Genomic DNA, 23,051 nt, shown 5'->3' with positions numbered 1-23,051 from the left:
GTATAACACTTATGTAACTATGGTAATTATTATGTATTCTTCTAAACGATGATAATTTTCTTATATTTTAATCAAAACATACAATTTAAATAAATTGGAAAGATGATTCTTATTAATTTAAATAAGACAAGGAAGAAAAATTGCAAAAAATTATTTATTAAATTAAATTTATATAAAGCCCATAATCTTTTTTTTTGAGCTCAGAGCTTTCTACTACCTAATTGATTGATTACTTATCTTTTTCCTTTTTGATTGGAAATTTAATATTCTTTAGATGTTTAATTACAATTTGAATATAGTTTCTAAAATGTTGACAAAAATGTATATAGTTTCTAAAATATTCCGGAAACTTAACAAAAAACTAAAAACTTTAAGAATATCTATCCAAATTCTTATAAAAAATTTCTATCAATTCTAAGACAGGTTATACAAACATATTAGTGAATAAATATATGAGTTAATAATTTTGTCAACAAAATTTAGTTCCGCGTTTTGAAAGTGCGGATCAAAATCTAGTGACATAATAAAACTGGAGATTAGTTAAAAAAAAAAAAAAAACAGACGTGGAGAAAGATGTAGTTGCACTCGAAATACTTTGTTTGGACTGTTGAGAGAATATGGGTTTTGTTATGAAATAACTTATAATTTATAGTATCGGGAAATTTAAATAAGAGTAGAATTCAATACCCGTAGGAAGCAAATAACACTTAATATGAGAGAAATAGTTTATTATAAGGAAGAAGAAGAAGATGTAATTGTGTACAAAAGAGTGAGATGAGTGATGGTATTTATAGTGAGCAACAATACATAAAATATCAAAGATGGTGCTTGATTTGGTAAATGAGTGGGTGATCATAGTGCTTGATGAGTAGATGATCATAGTGCTTGATGAGTAGATGATCATAGTGCTTGAGTTGGTAAAGGAGTGGAGGATCATTTCAAAGTTTATCTTATAACACTCCCCCTTGATCATCCATCTTGTATTAAGTTTCGTAACACTCTCCTTGGGGACCGGTGTCACTCTCCGCTCTCGCTTAATGTCTTTGTTGCCTCGTTAAAAACCTTTCTAGGAAAACCCAATGGGAAAAACCATAGTTAGGTAAAAAGAGTACAACTACGTAAGCTCCCCCTCGATTGAGCAGTCATAGATCCTTCTGATGACGCATTCCAATGTTATGGACATGTTTTCTGAATACCGAAGTAGGGAGTGATTTTGTGAAGAGGTCGGCTGCATTGTCGCATGATCGGACATATCTTACTTCAATCTCTTTCTTCTTCTCGAGCTCTTGAGTGTATGAGAAGAACTTTGGATGTATATGTTTTGTTCTATCACTTTTGATATATCCTTCCTTCGTTTGAGCAACACATGCTGCATTGTCTTCATATAGAATAGTTGGCCCCGTACTTTTGTCAATCCCACTACTTGAACAAATGTGTTGGCTTATTGATCTTAGCCATACACATTCTTTACTTGCTTCATGGAGTGCGATGATCTCAGCATGATTTGAAGAGGTAGCCACAAGCGTTTGTTTCTGAGAACGCCAAGATATAGCAGTGCCTCCGATCGTAAAAACATATCCTGTTTGCGATCGGGCTTTGTGTGGATCTGAAAGATATCCTGCATCTGCAAAACCAACCATTTGACCATTTGAATCTTTAGGGTAAAATAAGCCTAAATCAATAGTCCCTTGTAGGTAACGAAAGACATGTTTAATTCCATTCCAATGTCTTCGTGTTGGAGATGAGCTAAATCTTGCTAGAAGATTAACAGTGAATGATATATCAGGCCGTGTACAATTTGCAAGGTACATCAACGCTCCAATTGCACTTAGATATGGTACTTCCGGACCAAGTATCTCTTCTTTTTCCTCAGGTGGTCGAAATGGATCACTTTCAATGTTAAGTGATCTAACGACCATTGGGGTGCTAAGAGGAGTTGATTTATCCATGTTAAATCGTTTCAACACTCTTTTAGTGTATGTGGATTGATGCACAAATATACCATTTTGTGAATGTTCTATTTGTAGGCCAAGACAATACTGTGTCTGTCCAAGATCTTTCATCTCAAATTCTCCTTTGAGATAGTCTGATGCCTTTTGTATTTCTTTTTGAGTTCCAATAATATTTAGATCATCAACATATACCGCGATTATCACAAATCCGGATGTTGTTTTCTTGATGAAAACACATGGGCATATAGGATCATTCACATATCCTTCTTTTGTTAAATGTTCACTGAGACGATTGTACCACATACGTCCAGATTGTTTTAACCCATATAATGATCTTTGCAATTTTATTGCACATAACTCTTTAGGTTTGGAACTTAATGCTTCTGGCATTTTAAATCCATCAGGGATTTTCATGTAGATATCAGTATCTAATGATCCGTATAGATAAGCTGTAACAACATCCATGAGACGCATCTCAAGATTTTTATCAGCGGCTAGACTCATCAGGAATCTAAATGTGATCGCATCCATTACAGGAGAATATGTTTCCTCATAATCAATACCAGGTCTTTGAGAAAATCCTTGGGCTACAAGGCGAGCTTTATACCTTGTAATCTCATTTTTCTCATTTCGTTTTCGAACGAAAATCCATCTGTACCCAACTGGTCTCACATCTTCAGGTGTGAGTACAATAGATCCAAACACTTTTCGTTTGTTAAGCGAATCAAGTTCGATTTGTATTGCTTCTTTCCATTTATTCCAATCATGTCTCTTTTGACATTCATATATGGATTTCGGTTCTGGATCATCGGTATCTTCATTTACCTCACTTGACACGATATATGAGAAAGCATCATCAAGGTCATTTTGTTCATTTCTATTCCATATCCTTTTATTATGGATGTAATTAATAGAAATCTCATGATTATCTTTCGATTCATGATGCTCTGATTCATCAGAGTCCTTATCATTTATTTCTTCCAAAATATTTTCTGCTATTTTGGGTGCATCATATATTTCAGCTTTCTTCTGTTTCCTAGGATTCTTATCCTTAGAACCAGCAGGTCTACCACGCTTCAGGCGTGTTTTTGGCTCTCGTGTGTCATCCTCCTTTTCTTGTTCATTTGGCATTTTGATACGAGCAGGAGCATTTGCAGCTGGTATATGAGATTTAGTTACCGTCTTGGTATCTGCAAATGCATCAGGTAGCTGGTTAGCTATACTCTGTAAATGCATAATTCGTCGAACTTCTAGTTCTGACTCTTTAGAAGGAGGATCAAGATATAACAATGATGGTACACTCCATTTTATATCACTTCCAACATTTTTGTTTTCTCCCCCTAGAACTGGGAATACATTTTCGTCAAAATGACAATCAGCAAAACGTGCTGTAAAGACGTCACCAGTCTGTGGTTCTAGGTATCTTATAATTGATGGAGAATCACAACCAACATATATTCCCAACCTTCTTTGTGGTCCCATCTTTGTTCGTTGTGGTGGTGCTACAGGCACATATACCGCACAACCAAAGATTCTAAAGTGGGAAATGTTTGGTTCTCGACCAAACGCTAACTGTAGTGGAGAATACTTATGGTATGCACTCGGTCTGATCCGAATGAGTGCTTCTGCATGCAAAATGGCATGTCCCCATACAGAGGTTGGAAGTTTTGATCTCATGATCAATGGTCTTGCAATCAATTGCAGACGCTTAATTAAAGATTCAGCCAAACCATTTTGCGTATGAACATGAGCAACCGAATGTTCAACTTCAATTCCCATTACCATACAATAGTCATTGAATGCTTGGGATGTGAATTCACCAGCGTTGTCTAGTCTAACTCTTTTAATAGTATAATCAGGAAACTGTGCTCGCAGTTTGATTATCTGAGTTAGAAATCTCGCAAATGCCACATTTCGAGATGATAATAGACAAACGTGTGACCATCTACTGGATGCGTCAATTAATACCATAAAATAGTGGAATGGTCCACATGGTGGATGTATCGGTCCACATATATCACCTTGAATTCTTTCAAGGAACTTTGGTGATTCTTTATCGATTTTGGTTGGCGATGGCCTTACGATCAATTTTCCTAGAGAACATGCAACACATGTCATTTTATTCCCTTGAGAAATCTCCTGGATTTTCAATGGATGACCATGTGAACTTTCTATGATTTTACGCATCATTGTAGTGCCTGGGTGGCCAAGGCGATCATGCCATAACGTGAACTCTTCTGGGTTCCGTTTTACTACAAGATTTGATTCGATCTCATCGATATAAGTATGATGTAATCCCGAAGGAAGTTCTGGAAACTTTTCCAATATGTGTTTTCTGCCACATTTTTCAGAAATTACATACATGTATTTCTTTCCATCCTCAGTTGCAGACTGAGTATCATATCCGTGAAGATATATGTCTTTAAAACTCAACAAATTCCTTTTAGAACTCGGAGAGTATAAAGCATTATTTATGGAAAATTTTGTTCCATTCGGCAAAGTAAAGTTTGCTTTACCAGTTCCTTCAATCACGTCTGCAGGACCTGATATTGTATTGACGACAATTCTTGTCGGTTTTATATCAGAGAAATATCTCTTTTGTCTCAGAATAGTGTGCGTTGTTCCACTATCTGGTATGCATATTTCACGAATCCGTTTCTTGGATTTTGCTCCATTAGTATTTTGATCCATTTCTGAAATTATCATAAACATTAAATAAAAGTGAAACGTGAAATTTATTCATTGATTATATAAAGAAAACACACAATAATTATACAAATATTGTTGTTAAAACAACATTATTCTTTGAAAACATAATTATTATACATTACAAATGAGGACTATTCAGCAGTCTTATTAGAAACATTTCCGTACTCTTCAAGAGTATTCTAGTCCAGCTCATTTGCGAAATCAGAGGATTCAAGGTATGAGGTCCCTTCAACGTTTTCCGTGAGGTTCACCTCTTTAGCCTTTCCTTTTATGGATTCTTGATATAACTTGCACAAATGTGGGGGAGTACGACAGGTACGGGACCAATGTCCTTTACATCCACATCTGTAACATACAGTCTCACTTTTCTTTGTGGTATCCTCTTCGGTTTCTTTGCCTTTATGAGGTTGTTCAGATCTAACCCATTTGTTAGATCTAATACTTTTAGGATAGTAAGGCTTTCCACGTTTGTTGTTGAAACGCCGACCACGACCTCGATTGGTATGGTTTCTCCTTCCCGAATATTCTACCGCCGTAGCATTCACTTCGGGAAATGCCTTGGCTCCCGTGGGTCGGGAATTATGGTTTTTGATTAGTAACTCATCGTTCTTTTCAGCCAACATGAGTGTTACCATCAATTCAGAAAATTTGGTGTACCCACATTTTCTGTAAATTCGGGATAAGACGTTGTGTTCTTTGTGGAAGGTATTGTATGTCTTGTCAAGCATTTCTGCTTCGGTGACAGGGTTACCACAATATTTTAATTGTGCAACTATCCTCAAGATAGTGGAATTGTAATCTCTAACCCTTTGGAAATCCTGAAACCTCAGGGTTTTCCACTCTTCAAGAGCGTGAGGGAGATTGATTTCCTTTTGATTATCGAATCTGTCTTTCAAGGCTTGCCATAGTACAGCTGGGTCCTCAACGTCTCCATAGTCGTGAGTTAGATTCTCATCTAAGTGCTTCTTCAGGAAGATTATCGCCTCGGCTATATGCTCGGGTGGCGATTTGTTACCGACTTTTATAGCTTCAGATATCTTTTTTATTACAAGATAAGGTTTCACATTTGTGACCCATCTGACATAGTTTTCGCCGGTTACTTTTAGAGCCGGGAACTGGAGTTTCTCGATGTTTGCCATTTGTATTTCTAAAACACAAAATAGTAATTTTATTAGAACTTCATAATTTAAAAACCGTTTACATTAATCATACAAGCAATTACAAGGAGAAGCGATGTAAATAAAATTAAACCGATATTCATCTTAAATTCACTCGGAGTAAATTCTCCAACGAATGAACCATAAATAGAAACACAAATAAAAATGGCACATAAAAACAAAAGTGCGCGAATCATCTTTCTTGAAATGAAAAATGGAGGAGAGCGATTTGAAATTTTTGAGAGAAGATGAAATGTTTTGGATGATGAAATGGAGTGAAAATGAGTTGTATTTATAGATGAAAATTACTGTTCATGACCGTTGGAGAAAGGGGAAATTTTTGAAAAATTTTCTTTGTGACCGTTGGGGTTAAATCGAGTGCACCAAAAATTAGTCTGAAAATATCGTATTAAACGGTCAATCAAATCTATAAAATTTCATAAAAGTGAAAAATTATGACAATGAAATATTTATGTTATATGACAACAAATCATGCGACGGCTCAGCCGATCAATGCAGAATAATAAATAAATTATACGGCGGCTCGGCCGACCAATTAATAATAAACAGAATATAAGGCGGCTCAGCCGACCAATAAATAATAAACAGGATATAAGGCGGCTCGGCCGACCAATAAATAATAAACAGGATATAAGGCGGCTCGGCCGACCAATAAATAATAAACAGGATATAAGGCGGCTCGGCCGACCAATAAATAAATTAAATTACTAGTAAATAATATAGGCGGTATTCCGGCCATTATAACATGATATAAATAATAGTAGAGGCGGTATACCGACCATTATAACAGGGTATAAATGATACAAATAAATTTTACCAAATCGCAGAGTGATCGTGCTGATAACGTGTTATGAAATAACTTATAATTTATAGTATCGGGAAATTTAAATAAGAGTAGAATTCAATACCCGTAGGAAGCAAATAACACTTAATATGAGAGAAATAGTTTATTATAAGGAAGAAGAAGAAGATGTAATTGTGTACAAAAGAGTGAGATGAGTGATGGTATTTATAGTGAGCAACAATACATAAAATATCAAATATGGTGCTTGATTTGGTAAATGAGTGGGTGATCATAGTGCTTGATGAGTAGATGATCATAGTGCTTGATGAGTAGATGATCATAGTGCTTGAGTTGGTAAAGGAGTGGAAGATCATTTCAAAGTTTATCTTATAACAGGTTTATTTTTGTCAATCTGATTCTTTTTCCTTTACCCAAAAATTACTTTAAACCTTGGTTTTAATTTTAAAAGTCACGCAAGGCTAAACGCTTTAATCCTCTAGACCCCTGGTTTCGTTTATACTCTCTCTCTCTGATGTCATCAACACACCGTTAGTGGCAGAGTTTCCTATAATTTGAATAATCTTCTTTTGGTGTTGCTTTAATCTAGTGCTGGGAATTTGGGTCATTACCCGCGGGTTCCGCCCCGTTTGATCCGCCGCGGGACGGGTGCGGATCGATCGATTTACAAATTTCAGCATGCGGGTGCGGGTACGGGTGCTGGTTGAGTCGATTTTTAGCGGGGCGGGTGCGGGTCAACCAAATTTGAGTCGCGGGTACCCGCCGACCCGCAAAATAAAAAGAAAATATTATTTTTTTCTAATTTTTTTTTAAAATAAATAAAAATAAAAATAAAAATATGTAAAAAAATATATAAATTAATGAAAATTATATAATTTAAATTATAAATGTATAATTTTTATTATACAAAGTAATTAATTGATAATAAAAATAATTATTTATTAAATTTAATATTATATGCGGGCCCCGCGGGTTACCCGCAATCTTAACGGCGTGGGTGCGGGTTTACGATTTTTCTTTCGCGGGTTATGCGGGTCGGAATTTTGAGTTTAAAAAATAGAGTCGATCCGCGGGTTGGCGGGTCATGCGGGACGGGTTGACTCACGAACCCAGCCCTACTTTAATCGGGCTGGCGATCTATTTCTCCACCGGAACTATGGTGTCGCACTATTTCTCCATCAAACTATTGCCTCGTTTCATTTCCCCACCAAACGAAAGTTAAATATCTATATACCCACCATATCAAAGTTAAATATCTCTTTCCCCACCCGACAAAAATTAAACATTCAAATCCACATAAAACCATGTTGAGTTGGTTTATTAGTTTGGTTAAGACGGGTTACTCATACCGAATCTCGACTTAACCGAACTTAATTATTTTAACCCGACTTAAACATCCTAATCTATCTAAACCCAAAAAATCCCCAAATCAAAAACCCAAGAACCCTAGAACGTGAAATAGAGAGAGTGGGATAGAATTCCTGAGAGAAAACAACAGGAAATCGATTGAATTCGTGTTTACCATGTCTGTAGTACCTATAATCGGCGAAGGAGAGTTCGAAATTGATGATGAAGAAGTTGAGCGAGAAGAGTTTGAACTCGACGAATTGTTGCAAAATTTCGTGAGTGAGCCGCCAATTCAGCATGACGTCTTGCCTGAGAGTGATGAAGATAATGAGGAAGAAGAAGATCCTGAAGCCCCACAGAGAATGAGGACGCATATACGCCGTGGTGATGGGCATTTGTACCGAGACCAGACATTCTTCAATGGTGTGGCTTTCAAAGACAGAGTCCTCGATTATGCTCTTAGGACTCGCTGCAATATCAGACAATACAGGTATGATAAGGATAAGCTTGGTTTCGAATGTGCTGGTCTTGGTGAGAATGATGAAGCTTGTGGCTGGAAAATTTATGCTTCGATCCTTCCGAAGGATAAAATTTGGAGAGTTAGGTTGTTTGTAGATAACCATACATGTGAGGTTAATGGAGAGTGTGAGATGGTGAAGGTCCCTGTGATAGCTAGGTTGTTTGTGAACAAGATCCGTGAAGAGCCGGCATACTATATGCCTATGAAGATCGAGGAATTGATCATGGCAAATTGGTCTATTAGTGTGTCTAGGCCTCAGTGTCAAGCTGGTAGGAATAAAGCTTTGAAGTGGATTAAGAGTGAACATGATCAACAGTTTGCACGCCTTAAAGATTATGCTGCCGAGATAGTAGAATCAAATCCTGGTTCTTCTGTTGAAGTAGACACGTTCCAGAATGATGAAGGTCAAGATGTCTTCAATCGAATCTATATTTGCTTTGACGCCCTAAGGAATACTTGGAAGGAGAGTTGTAGGCCATTGATAGGACTTGATGGTTGCTTTCTCAAAGAAAGAATCAAGGGACAGTTATTGGTTGCTTTAGGTAGAGATGCAAACAATGCAATTTATCCTATAGCTTGGGCTGTTGTAAAGGTGGAAAATAACGAGAATTGGCAATGGTTTATGCAAAAACTGAAGGTTGATTTGGATCTAAAGGATGGTGACAATTACATTGCTGTCTCAGACCGTAGCCCGGTAAGTTTTTTGTTTTTTTTTTTGATTGAAATCACTGTTTCTTTATGTTGTTGTTTGATTAATTTTGTGGTTCTGTATCAGGGATTGATCAGAGCTATTAAGATAGAGTTGCCTAAGATGGAGCATCGGAAGTGTGTAAGACACATCTACGGGAATTTGAAGAAGAAACATGGCAACAAAAAACAGATGAAGTCTTACATATGGAGTGTAGCATGGAGCTACAATGAAGCAAAGTATCAGCAAAACTTGGACAGGTTAAGTTGCTACGATACAGGTGTGTATACAGATGTTATGGCTACAAATCCGAGGAGTTGGTGCCGAGCTTTCTTCAAGCTGGGAAATTACTGCGAAGATGTGGAGAACAACTCGACAGAGTCCTTTAACAGCTCCATCAACAAGGCAAGAGAGAAGTCATTTGTGCATATGCTCGAAACAATAGCAAGACTTGCTATGGTGCGTATAGCCACAAGATCCAGAGAATCTCATGAACACCAAGGTAAGTTTTTTTCAATACTTCTAATATCTAAAAAATATAAATTCAGTTAACTTAATTGGCTCTCTCTTTGTCAGGAAAATGTACACCATATGTGCAGAGAGTTCTCGCTAAGGCTCTTGTTGATAAGCCCTTTAAAGACGGAGCCAACAAATGTGTTGTTAGAAGAAGCGTTAAAGGCTACTTTGACTCAAGATTGAATGGCCATACTCATCGTGTCCATTTGGAGAAAAGAACTTGTTCGTGCAGAAAGTTCGACATCACTGGAATTCCATGTAAGCATGCATATGGTGTGATGCTGAAGTTAAAGGTTGATCCGTCAGACTTTGTTTGTGAGTGGTTTCGCACGGCTAAGTGGAGAAGAAACTACACAGATGGAATTGTTCCAGTCCGGGGTTCTATGTTTTGGCCCAAAACAGATGCTCCTGATGTACATGCTCCACCTTAGAGGATGAACAAGGGGAAGAAACAGAGGGAGAACGAGGGAAAGAAACAGGGAAGAAGAAGAAGAAGCTCACCAAAGCGGATAAGACAAGGAAAAGAGGTGTGAATGAGTCACCAACCAAGAAGCTACCAAAAGCCAAGAAAAGGACTATGCATTGTGCCATTTGTGGTAAGGCTAATCACAACTCGAGGTGGCATACAAAGCAGGGCAAGCATGATGATTCGGTACCGGTAAGCACATCTCAAACTGCAGGTGAATCCTCACAAGGAACTCTCACTCAAGCTAGTGTTTCTCAAGCTTGAATGATTTGATATGTAATGGCATCTATTATCTTTTGTTTTGAACTTAATTTTCGACAGCTATGTAATGACATATATCTTTGGTTTTGAACTTAATGGTCTTGGATCCATGTAATGTAATGACATTTATCTATCTTTGTTTTGCACTTCATATTATCTTTGTTACTGCAACTAGAAGCTTGTACACAAACCACAATGATCAAACACACAAAACATAAGATTACTAAAACAAAGGTCATTCCTATATAAACCTTTTCAACCAAAGAGCTTACTAAACCCAACCATGACCATACACAAAACAACTACAACAACCATCATTTTCTTCATCGTAGAAGATGATTCAACCAAAGCCTCTTCAACTCTCTCGAAAATCTCCTTTTCAAGCTTCATTTGCACATTCTCAAACACTATTCTCTCAAACTCATTCCTCTCCATTGTAACTGTCTCCAGTTTTGCCGCAAGTGAAGCATTTTTCATTTTTAATGCCTCTATCTCATCTAAATAAGCCTCATCGACCCACTTGAAAGTGTGGTTGTCATTCGAGAGCTGTGCATTATTTAGACAAAAAATTATGAAAAGAAAACATTAACTAATACAATGAAGAAGAAGCAAGGATTAATCAAATTACCTTCTTAGATACAGCATATCCGCAACGATAGTAACGCCGGTACGGATTGTTGCTGGATTTAGAAACCAATTCCATTATTTGAACCCCACAATGACAAATTCTCGGCACACCAAACACTCTGCCTCCAGAACGTCCACTTGACGAACCACTAGAAGCTCCAGACACGTTACTCATGGCTTTAGATCTGAAAATTAACACAAAGTGAGAAGAGATTAAGAACAAAAAGCAAAAAGCACTCGACAATAAGAAAAGAAGAAGAAGAACTCTGAGATTCACATTATACAGTTTTTTCTAGGGTTCTTATCAATTTGGGATTTTTTAGATTTGGGATTTTTGACCGTTGTGTCGGGTTATCACCGAGATATAGGTCCGGTTTAACAATATTTGGGTTTTCCTTCGGTTTACTAACGGAGGTTTGATGGTTTGGTACTGGGGTTTCGACATTTAACCATCGAAATTGGTCGGGTGGGAAAAGAGATATTTAACTTTGATATGGTGGGTATATAGATATTTAACTTTCGTTTGGTGGGGAAATGAAACGAGACAATAGTTTGATGGAGAAATAGTGCGACACCATAGTTCCGGTGGGGAAATAGATCGCCAGTCCACTTTAATCACAGTTGTGGGCCCTGCGGTGGGAAAACTGCTTATCTAATATCTATGCTCGAAGCCAAAAAAATAAATGCCCCAACAATATTAACGTGTCAAAACATTCATAAACTAAATAGTAATTTGAATTGCATACCTAAACTCATAATAAATAACTAAAATATGTTTCGTAACTGACACGTGTCAGTCCATTTTAAAATATATTGATTTATTTTTTTAAATTATTATCTTTTAGTTTTTATCATTTTATTTGTTTGTAAAGTACCACAAATAATTAAAATCATCTAATTGGCCTTATTTATAATTTCAAAATTGGAAATAAATTTTAATATATGGTGATATATAAAATAGAAATATTTTTTATCAAATAAAATTGATTTAATAATATAAATATATTATTTTTATTATTATTTCATATTGTAATATTTGGTACAAAAAATTTAAATAAATAGAAAACAACATAAAAACAATATCATAATTTAAAGTCTGGTTTAATCTCACTAGTTCTTAAAGTTTATAAAATATTTTTTTATATTTCCTTAGGTTATTTTAGTTGCAAATCTTATTATGTGCTTGCGTGATATATATAATATAAATAAAATTAAAAATTTGTAATTTTTGTTTGTAGTTATCAAAACCAATGTTAATTACACTAGGCATAATGTGTGCGCTTGACCCTAACCTAGCGCCGAATAAATTATTTGGTAATTATACGAAAATTAATCGGGAAATAGTTTTGTAAACTTTTTGTGTATTATTAATATTACATACTAATTTTGTAGCAAAATAAAATTAATGTAATATGGTCTAGTGGTTTTGTGCGATATTTGTTTTCTTGAGATGTTGTGTTTGAAACTATTTTTGGTTAACTAGCCATTCTTTTCTTTTTATTAAGTAAGGGTAATATTATTAAAGATCTCTACTGTAAGATCAAATTTCTAAAGAGTATTTTTAGTTATTTTGATTAAAATTTGAATGACTATATTTGTAAATAAAATTTTATATAAATATAAATTGAGTGCTATTTCTTGTAATTATTACATATGAGTAAGATTATTTATAATTAATTCTCATGTTTTAATAAGGTAGTTAACATACTTTGATAACTAAATTAATTAATATATTGTATATGATAACTATCTAAATTTCTGATAAATAATTAAATTTAATTAAAATCTGGTAAAAAAAATAAAATTGTACTTTTCAAATTAAAATTATAAATACGATAAATTTGATTATTTAAGTTATTTAAGGCATATTAACAAAAAATAGAATTATAGGGACTAAACTACAAATTTTTTTTAAAAAAATAGTCCAAATCATCATATAACCGGCTATATGCATGTTTTAGCTATTTATTATGAGTTTAGGTATGCAATTCAAATTCTTATTTAGTTTAGGAATGTTTTGGCACGTTAATATTGTTTGGGTATGTATTTTCTCTGGTTTCATAGTGCGGTCATGAATAAGTCGTTTTTCCGCCTTGTGGCTTAGGAGTTCTTGTCTGTTCGGAGTTAACAAGCACAGTTTTCAAGGTTAATTACTAACGATCCATTTCTAAGTTCTTCTAGAGCTCTTCTGTTTATTTGACCATGATTAATAAAAAGTTCTTAAGGTGAAATTTTTAGCAGAATATAAGAAACTGTCTCTTTACTTTTAACTAAAAATGCTAAAAACCGACTTTTAAATATCTTATTTAAGAATCGGTTCTTAGCATTTTTAACTAAGAGTTAATAGACAGTTTTTGATATTCCGCCAAGAACTCCACCCTAAAAATCTTCAATTAATCATGCTCTGAGTATCCTGTTTAAAGACGTTCTTCAATGCTCTTCTAACTTATCAGAATACAATGATGAGAAATCTGAATCTTATCAGAATATGTCTGTAATAGTACAAGAAAAACATGTAACTTTGTACCAAAGTTAATGACATCATTGAAATCGGATTCGAGCAATTTAGTCAAAAGGTTTTAGGTGCAACACTTTCTGCCCCGTCAATTACCCATTAACTAATATCTTCTTCTTCAAAATATACTTTACTACTGACTAAATTCGGTTTAATCCTTCAGTTGTTGCCATGTACAAACAATGATATTAAAGGACAGGACCGAACTCATACCTAAAGGCGTAGTATTAGATTATTACACTGTTTTTGATTAAAAAACAAATTATTACACTGTTTACTTTCTCCTCTTTACCTTCATTATTATGAGGTAAAAACCATTGTTTTCCATTTTATTATTTTTAATTAACTAAAAAACGTGTGCAAGAGAGCATCTTATTTAAAAATGGACTCTCTTTACCTACCAATGACTGACTACTTGTAAGCATAAGTTGCCAAAATATATCTGAAAAAGTAGATGCTCTACTTGAGTGGGTTCAGAATAATTGCATTTAACTATTTAAAACCAAAAATAGTATAAGACTCGCATGTATAATTTTAAAAGTAAATAAATTATGAATGAGGTTTAGATTTTAGACCTAAACATTAGCAATGGAAAATGTGATAATTAGTTACTCCTATAGAGTGTAGGGGTTTACATATGTAATATCAAATTTAGTCCCTGTGAAGAAGAGGTAAAAAAAAATTGATGTTTCAAAGTTCAAACAACGACTTGCTTTAAAACCTCTAAAACCCTGCAACTTTTATCACTCAATTTTGATTTCCGGCCATTCTTTATCTCTGTATATGTCACCTGCAAAAACATACAAATAATTTTAAGAACCACAACTTTAGCAATGTAGACATGCGAGATTGATTGTATGTTAAATCTCACCATGTATACGTTTTATAAAGTAGTCCAAATCTGTAAAGCAAATAGATCCTTAAACAAGAGGAGAAGGTTGGCTATAACTGAAGAAATATAAGTGATAACTATTTGGAGGGATTTTTGGTTTAGCTATTTCATTTAGTCCCCATACAATCTTCTCTATCTAAAGAAGTTATCGCATTCTCTCCACCAAAAACAAATCCCTAATCCTAAGCTGCATTGACCACCTGCCCACACAACCAAACTTCAGTTAAAGAAAACACATTTGCAGAGAAATAAGAAAGCTAAGTCATAAATGAAAACTGCCATTACCTGCTAACTCAGACCTTCTGGATTAGCTAGTGCTTATCTATGCTCATTTGAAGACAGACTCATAAACTTCACAGTCACGGAATACTTCTTCAAAGTTTTGAAAACAACTTCACAGTCACGGAATACTTCTTCAAAGTTTTGAAAACAAGAGAGTACCCATCACAGTTTGATGGGTTATAGTATCCTGCAGTTAGTTTAGCAGCATGACTAGCTGTCTTGTATTAGAGACTAAATCTCCCACATCATTAAGCTAGATGAACTTCCAACTAAAACTAATTGATCATAAGTGGATTAACATATCTATCTTATATATTACTTAAGATCTACCGATGTGGGGACTTAGCCTCTAGTACGCTCACTCGAGATGATGATTATTTGATTGTCAATCTCGGAATATTCGAGTAAGGATCGATGGGCTAACTTTGGGTCAGATCAATGTGGATCGGGTTGGACTATATAGATCGGACTCTGATACCATGTTAAGATAGATGGACTTCCAACATAAAAGTAATTGGTAATAAGTGGATTGACTGCTCTATCTTAAATATTACTTGTGATCCATTCCAACTACCAATATGGGAGACTTAGTCTCTAATATCTTTTATGACCAGTAAATTGTCGGTAGCTGCATTTTGTTGTTGTTGTTGTTGTTGTTGTATGAGTCTCATTGTTATGTTCATTACTGGTTTTGAAAGAAAACTGAGATAGGAAGTTGTGATATGCATTAATTTCTTGTTCTTGTATGAGTCTCATCGTATGCGTTTCCACTACAAGAAAACAGGTTTTTACCTACTGGAAGAATAGTAGCTAATCGGTAGCTAAATCAAGAGTAGCGACTGATTTACGACTAATTAAGCCTGTCGTTATAGTGTGCGTCGCTAAATAAATCGGTCGTTAATCGGTCGGTATTTAGCCACTGACTACCAACCATTATATCAGTCTTTTAACAGTCGTAAAGTAGTCGCTAAGGTACGACTGATTTTGCGACTACTTTAGTGACGTATTTAATGACTAATATACCAGTCGCTAAACGGTCGGTATATATAGTGACTAATTAGTGACCGAGGTGGCCACGATTAACGACTGATTATCAACGTATTTAGCGACTGATAAGTGACTACGGAGCTACTGTTTTTTGACCGATACAAACATTGATTTGGGATTTGGTATTTATTTATTTTGGTTCACTTTTGATTTTTATTTGTGGGATTAATCATTTGACACATGCTAAATGAAGAAACTGGAGGTAGATTAAAGTTTTTAGAATCCTAATTACCAAAAAGATACATCCCAAATCAAACACCAAAATACAGATACATACCAAAACGTTATCAGAGTTGTTATATGTACAAAATACCAAACACCAAAAGATAGTTAAATATGATAACCTAAGTACACAGCTTTTACTGATCAGGAGGAGCTGGAGATGATGCTTCAGAGGCAATGAAATCAAGGTATTTTTGGTCAGTTGAACGCATGTTCTTGTGCATAAGGGAGAACTCAGCCATCTGAGCCTGGTTAGTAGCTTGTTCCAGTGCACGGTCTGCCTCAGCCTTGGCAATACGGGCTTCTTGTTCTTTTATCTTGAGTTCAGCTTCTTCAAGCTTTTGTTGCATGTGCATGAAAGAATAGGAGCTGATCGGGTCATTTGGTTTTCTCTTAAGCTTCTTCTTCAGGCTTCCAATACCAAAAAGGTCTCCTCTGTCATTGCAGAAAGTTGACTACAACAAAGAAAACAATGAGTAAGTCATTATCAATCAATTTCCAAGCTGGAAAACAACTCCAAACTCTTAATGCAAAAACTTATGACTGTAAAATATTTTTTTTAAAAAATAGTAGACCTGAATAAACAGCTCGTTGTCCTCTTCTATTGCTAGCAAAAGCCCCTCTGAGATTTCAGTGTTATCCTTCTCAAGGTTAGCCAACTTCTCTTCCTTTTTCTTTTTGTAAGCCTCAGCAACTTTTTCTGCTTTGAAATCAACATAGGTTCCACCTTTTCTTGTATGAGCCTTGATGAATACTTCACCAAAACTCACAGGTCTTCCCAACTCCACTGTCTGAAATGAAATGGAAGAAAGTCACACATGAAAATGAGACAAGTGTTAAAGAAAACGAGACAAAGAAAATGATACTCACCAGCTCCTGTTCGATTTGCATATAGGACTTCTGTCCTGAGTTATGCTTGTGAATACCAAGACCATTACGTTCAGACAAACGAGCTGCTGATGCCTTGCGGCTCTTTCCCACTGCTGCCTCAGTGTCCCAATAAGCAGTCATTTGTTTCCAGAGTGTATCTCCTATCCAATTCGGTTGCTCGCGAGAGGTCCTTACATCACTGACCATACCTTTCATTCGAAGCTGACAAATGGATTCAAAGTGTTCTTGAACAAGACCGGTTAACATGGGATTCCATGTGTGTTTTTTCTACAAAACAACAGATAACATATAAGCTTATCGTGCATGGTTGCTAGCTACTTTACATATCTCTCACATACAAATAAATAATTATATATGTTTCAGTGTTCTTTGTTCCACCTAGTTTCATTGCATACTTTACTTGCCGATATTTCTTTTCACAACAGAAAGAACTATAAACTGAATGTAAAAGATAAAGAAGGTTACCGTAAATTCAACGAAGTATCCTTCTTGTCTGTCTCTAGGCACACAGGTCCAACTATAGAAAGGCTTATTAAACTTCTTTTTCATAATCTTGGTTATCTTACGGGTCAAGCTGGACTTGTCATAACCAAACCTACAAGACAAGAGGAAAAAAACAGAGACTCTCAATCAGCAAACTCAAACTCAAACAAGCAGTGAGAAGACACTAAACAGGCAGAGACTCTCACTAGTATAATACTCACACAACAGACAGAAAGAAGAGAAACTCAAACAAAAGCGAAACATAATTAAAATCTTCACAACAGAACCACAAAAAAAAAAAAAAAACTAAGGTTTTGAAACGAAAAGCTAAAACTCGGACATAAACTTAAACACATAAAACATATAATTAGCTCAACTTCGTGACTCAAAATTGTGTACTAGACTCAAACAGCTAAAACTCGAACTCGAACTTAAACACACTAAAACTCTCATGGAGACAAACTGAAACCTCACACAACAGACACAAAGTAGAGCACCCATACCATGTTGTACCAGGCTCGAGTTTGGGAGACAGGACCGTTGTGAACTCCTCTCGGCCTGGTTGGGCTAGCATGCGGTTTAATACATCCATCACATCCTCCGAGAGATCAGGCTCAACTGGAGCTTCGAACTCAGCAAAATCTTCTGGGTCTCCATGAGAGTTTTGTGCTTGAGAACTGTGAGGCGATGGAGCTGCATGAAGTGGAGACGATGGAGATTCTTCAAGTGGAGGAGATTGAGATTGTCTCTGCCCAGGTTGAGGATATGAATTACCTTCACCGCCAGAAGACTGAGGTACTCGAGTTGGAGACTGAGTTTAAGGAACCAGAGCAGATCCAGAAGGTTGGAACGTGGAGCACGGAAAGAGTTGCCTCGGAGGTGGATAATCCCTTACCGACGGCGCCGGATTGTTGTTAGGGAGAACCACCGGTGGAAGATTCGACGTTTTCGCCTTAGAGACGAAGTCATACTGAGTCGGTAATGGTCTTGGTGTTTTATTAATCGACGAACCCGGTGCCACGAGATTGCGCTTCCTCTTTCCACCCATCGCCGGAGATAGATCGGCAGTAGCTTCGGTGAAATCGCCGGACTGAGAGGTCGAGATCGAGAGTGAAATCGCAAGTTAGAGAGGAGTGTGGGATCGAGAGATTTAGAGATTGATTAGCTAGGGTTGCCGATGATTAGTAAAGAAATCTAATTAAATGGGCCAAAAATAATTGGTTTGTGGCGGGTTTACTGAATTTTGGGTTTATAGGCGGGATTAGTTAAATTTTTTGGTTTAGGAGGGATTCTAATTATCAAATTTTTGGGTTTAGTAAATTCAGGCTTTATAGGCGGGTTACTTATGGTTTAGGTGGGATTAGTTAGCTAAATACAATTTTTTTATAAAAAAACACACCATAAAATAAATGTTTCAATAATATATATCATTACATATTGCCTCAAATAACTTAAACATCATCATCAGAAGACGATAAATTACATCGGAATTCGTCATTTGGTTCTCCATCTGCCACCTCGAAATCGAGATTTATTGGTTCTTTTCGAGCATGTACCAAATGCTCAAATTGTAGGTCTTCAACTGTAGTCATCAGAACAGCATCATCGTTTTCTTGTTGTAACGTAATCGAGGCTACGTCTTCATATTCTCCAGCAACGATTAATCTCCTCGGATTCACTTTAAGAACATTGAGCCACAACTGCTTTGGTTTCTTTACATACGGATACGGGATATAACAAACTTGTTCTGCTTGTGAAGCTGTGTAATATCAAATATCAATATATCTACGCATATTATACGTACCTGATGTCAAAAAAAAAAAAAAAAAAATATATATATATATATATATATGTACCTAGAATAAATGGGTCATATTTGTAGTATTTCCTCGATGAAAGAACATCAACGATACCACCATTGCTCCGCCGAGTGCCTCTACCAAGAACAGGGTCATACCACTTACACTTAAAAAGTGTGATTCTCAAATCGACCGCCCCCTCATACTTTATTTCTATGATATCAGTTAAGATCCCGTAGTAATGTGCTTCATCAGTTATATTTGTTTAACTCTCTCCTTTAACACATACTCCATAGTTACAAGTCTTTCGTCCGTCACCATGCTTCTGCGTATGAAACAAAAAACCTCTTGTGAAATAGATAGGCCATGCTTTAGCTTTATTCATGGGTCCATTCGCCATATCTTTAACCCAAAGAGGAAAAGGATGTGTGTTGCTCCAGTAGCTAACCTGTATCAATAAATTCATATATATATATATATATATATATATATATATATATATATATATATATATATATATCAATATAAAGAACGAAAAACACTTAATACATGTATAATTACTAAGACATACATAATCTTTCACCTATATATGATATTCATCTGCTCTCTTCGTGGAGAGTTCTTCTTCGGAAATGTCTGGATATTTTGCACTGATATAATCTTCGAACATCCTATATTAGACCAACACAAATATGAGAAATCAAAGTAGGATATATAAAAAAAAAACATAAGGTTAACAATTGTCAAATTATATACCTCTCAAATGGCTGAAAATATTCACAATTTCGCAAAACATATGAATGTGCGCATTGATAATCTTTTTCGGATAGCCATATTTCTTGCATTTCTCCACTTGGACGACCTACGTGAGTAAATATATCAGGTACTCCTCCGACATGATATACGGGGACTTCACCTTCATCAAATCTCGTGAACCTGCCCAAATGATGAAAATATAACATTTTATATCTGAAAAAGTGAACATATGAATCATATCTATGTATTTACCTTGATTTCGTTTGTATATTGTCAGCAAAGTAGTGCTCCGAGAAAAAAGCTATCTCCTGGTTGATATATGCTTCAACTATCGATCCTGCCACATATCTTTTGTTCTTTGCATTTGCTTTCAACTTTTTGAAATTTCTTTCAAAAAAATACATCCACCTATATTGCACGGGGCCTCCTAGTTCAGCTTCGTATGGGAGATGTATAGGCAAGTGCTGCATCACATCAAAAAATGATGGTGGAAAGATCTTTTCCAAATTGCAGATTATCGAAACTATGTTTTGTTTAAGTTTTTTGACCCGGCTTTTTTGTAAAGTCCTCGAGCAAAGGTCACGGAAAAATATACCAACACCTACAATATATATTCAAATTTCACATTGTGAGTACAACACTAATTATCAACATATATATATCAAATTTCAAAAAACAAAAAAATTACTACCTGATAACGCAAGATGGACGTTTTGGTCTAGGAGTTCTGCAAATATAAATGGAAGTAGCCTCTCCATAAAAACATGGCAGTCATGACTCTTCATGCCTGAAAACTTGCCATTCTCAAGATCAACACACCTAGCTAGGTCTGAAGCATAACCATCTGGGAATTTAACCGAATGTTTCACACATTCCAATAAACTTGTTCTTGCGTTCTTGTCCAATGTGTAGGGAGGGAAAGGAGCTTGCCCATTGCTATCAACATGTAAATGTTCTCTATCACAGAAAAGTGCTATATCCAATCTTGACTTGATTGTGTCTTTCGACTTACCCTTCACATTCATAAGAGTATTCATGATGTTATCAAAAAAATTCTTCCCAATATGCATCACATCAAGATTATGTCGAAGATTGAGGTCCCTCCAGTACGGCAGCTCCCAGAATATGCTTTCCTTGTGCCAATTATGATGTTTCCCATATCCAGGTTTCTTCTTGTCATGACCATTTCCACCGCACTTAGATGTTTTTGGTGGATTGACACCATTTAACTGCTCCGAATAAACTTGTTCACCTGTCAAAGATTCAGGTGGAAAATCATTCAAAGCTTGTTTTCCTTTCAAGAAGTCCTTTTTATTCTTCCTCAGTGGATGGTTATCAGGAAGTAATCTTCGATGACAATCAAACCAACAGGTCTTCCTTCCATTAGTAAGATAAAAAGCCTTACAATCTTCCATGCAAATTGGACAAGACAACTTCCCATGGGTCGTCCATCCTGATAGCATGCCATATGCCGGAAAGTCGCTTATCGTCCACAGAAGCACTGCTCTAAGATTGAAATTTTGATTCAAGGAGACATCATATGCTTCAACTCCAGTAGACCATAACTCTTTTAACTCCTCAATCAAAGGTTTGAGGAAAATATCTAGACTAGCTCGCGGGTGATTCGGTCCAGAATTCAAAATTGTGAGAAACAAGTACTCTGTCTTCATGCACATACCAGGGGGTAGATTATATGGAGTCAAGATCACTGGCCACAACGAATGATTATTAGACATTCCAAATGGATTGAAGCCATCCGTACATAAGCCAAGATAAACATTACGAGGTTCTTCTGCAAAACGGGGATGTTGATCTTGAAAGTATTTCCACTCCGCCGCATCTGACGGATGACACATTTCACCCTCCTTTGCTTGGTGCTCTGCATGCCATCTCATTGCTGATGCAGTCTTCTTGCTCTGGTACATTCTCTTCAATCTGTCAGCAATAGGTAGATACCACATACGACTATATGGTACTTTTGTCCTACGCCGTTCATTTCTAGGCTTCCATCTTGGTGCATCACAAAATCGACATTTATCCCATCTTTCATCTTCTTTCCAGAAGATCATACAATTGTTAACACATACATCAATTGTGTTGTAGGGGAGGCCCAAATTGCGCATCAACCTTTCTGTCTCGTAATGTGAAGCGGTTGATTGGTTTCCAGGTGGTAAATAGTCTGATAACATTTGGCATACCGAATCCACACATTTTTCACTCATATTATAATCTGTCTTATTTTGTAAAACTCGAGCAGCTAAGGATAACTGCGAGTGACCTTCGTGACAACCATCATACAAAGGATTTTTTGCTCCTTCTAACAAATCGTAGAATTTTTTTGAATGGTTCGAAACCGGATCTACAACATTTTGATAACTATCATCCTGTTGATAATTATCATAATTCAAATTATCACGAAATGCATCATTCACCATTTCCACATATCTATCTTCTACTAAATTACCAACTTCTTCACTACCACTTAAATGCGTCGGATCAACATAACTCGTTCCTAATCCCATGTCGATTTCTTCTCCATGGTTGTACCAAACATAATAATCTTCCATAAATCCTCTACTATATATATGTTTCAAGATTTTTTGCCCCGAGAGAAATTTTTCGTTTCTGCAAATACTACAAGGGCAAAAGAACTTACCACCATTGCTCTGCTTTAATTCCTGACTATTTGCAAACGTCATGAATTCTTCTACCCCCGCGACAAACTCTCTCGAGAAATTCCCCGTTTCTTCATCAATCCTCTTGTACATCCAAGCACGAAAATTTATATACTTGTTATAATTGCTCGTCATTGTTGTTCACGATTTTTTTTTTCTCGAATTTTTTTAAGGATATGATTCTTATTACACGGGTGATGAGATAAGAAATGTGTCAGTTTTCATCTATATATAGAATATTTACCGACTGTTTTGCTACTATTTTTCCACTCTTTTGCTACTATTTTGCCACTCTTTTGCTACTGATTTGGCGACAACTACAATCACTCGTCAAAAACCGGTATACTAAACTCAGTAACGATTTCCACGTGTTTTGTAACGGTATTTTGCGACTAATGGCCGACAAAAATATAGCGACCTAGT

At 35.9% G+C, this 23,051-nt stretch overlaps 5 protein-coding genes across 6 annotated transcripts; 1 reads left to right on the top strand and 4 right to left on the bottom strand.

Moving 5' to 3' along the window:
- Positions 1-4,840: 4,840 nt before the first annotated feature.
- LOC125589819 lies at positions 4,841-5,800 on the bottom strand. Its single transcript, XM_048762354.1, has one exon. The coding sequence runs from the start codon at positions 5,798-5,800 to the stop codon at positions 4,841-4,843; it is 960 nt and encodes a 319-aa protein (XP_048618311.1).
- A 1,045-nt stretch (positions 5,801-6,845) lies between these two features.
- On the top strand, positions 6,846-10,572 carry LOC106381586. Of its 2 annotated transcripts, XM_048762352.1 has the most exons (3): positions 6,846-9,202; positions 9,284-9,698; positions 9,773-10,572. In XM_048762352.1, the coding sequence occupies exons 1-3, from the start codon at positions 8,165-8,167 to the stop codon at positions 10,141-10,143; spliced, it is 1,824 nt and encodes a 607-aa protein (XP_048618309.1). In that variant the 5' UTR covers positions 6,846-8,164; the 3' UTR covers positions 10,144-10,572. The 2 variants fall into 2 exon arrangements, with proteins under 2 accessions (XP_048618309.1, XP_048618308.1); XM_048762351.1 differs by having other exon boundaries at positions 6,846-9,698.
- LOC106381601 (uncharacterized protein At4g04775-like) lies at positions 10,346-12,048 on the bottom strand. The gene is made up of 2 exons (XM_013821518.3): positions 11,068-12,048; positions 10,346-10,985 (listed from the first exon to the last, which is right to left on the bottom strand). Exons 1-2 carry the CDS (start codon positions 11,239-11,241, stop codon positions 10,695-10,697), a joined length of 465 nt encoding a protein of 154 aa, XP_013676972.1. The 5' UTR covers positions 11,242-12,048; the 3' UTR covers positions 10,346-10,694.
- A 3,942-nt stretch (positions 12,049-15,990) lies between these two features.
- On the bottom strand, positions 15,991-19,079 carry LOC106351986. The gene is made up of 5 exons (XM_048762353.1): positions 17,902-19,079; positions 17,381-17,510; positions 16,895-17,182; positions 16,600-16,815; positions 15,991-16,479 (listed from the first exon to the last, which is right to left on the bottom strand). The coding sequence occupies exons 1-5, from the start codon at positions 17,988-17,990 to the stop codon at positions 16,162-16,164; spliced, it is 1,041 nt and encodes a 346-aa protein (XP_048618310.1). The 5' UTR covers positions 17,991-19,079; the 3' UTR covers positions 15,991-16,161.
- Positions 18,850-22,763, bottom strand: LOC106417793. Its single transcript, XM_048764167.1, has 7 exons — positions 20,645-22,763; positions 20,549-20,554; positions 20,206-20,290; positions 20,064-20,133; positions 19,954-19,964; positions 19,255-19,334; positions 18,850-19,157 (listed from the first exon to the last, which is right to left on the bottom strand). The coding sequence occupies exons 1-7, from the start codon at positions 22,761-22,763 to the stop codon at positions 18,850-18,852; spliced, it is 2,679 nt and encodes an 892-aa protein (XP_048620124.1).
- Between the last annotated feature and the right edge of the window lie 288 nt (positions 22,764-23,051).

This window comes from Brassica napus, chromosome C7 (genome assembly GCF_020379485.1).
Source record: "Brassica napus cultivar Da-Ae chromosome C7, Da-Ae, whole genome shotgun sequence".
NCBI lineage: Eukaryota > Viridiplantae > Streptophyta > Magnoliopsida > Brassicales > Brassicaceae > Brassica > Brassica napus.
The sequence above is the reverse complement of the archived record's forward strand: the minus strand, read 5'-3'. Positions and strand labels throughout refer to the sequence as shown.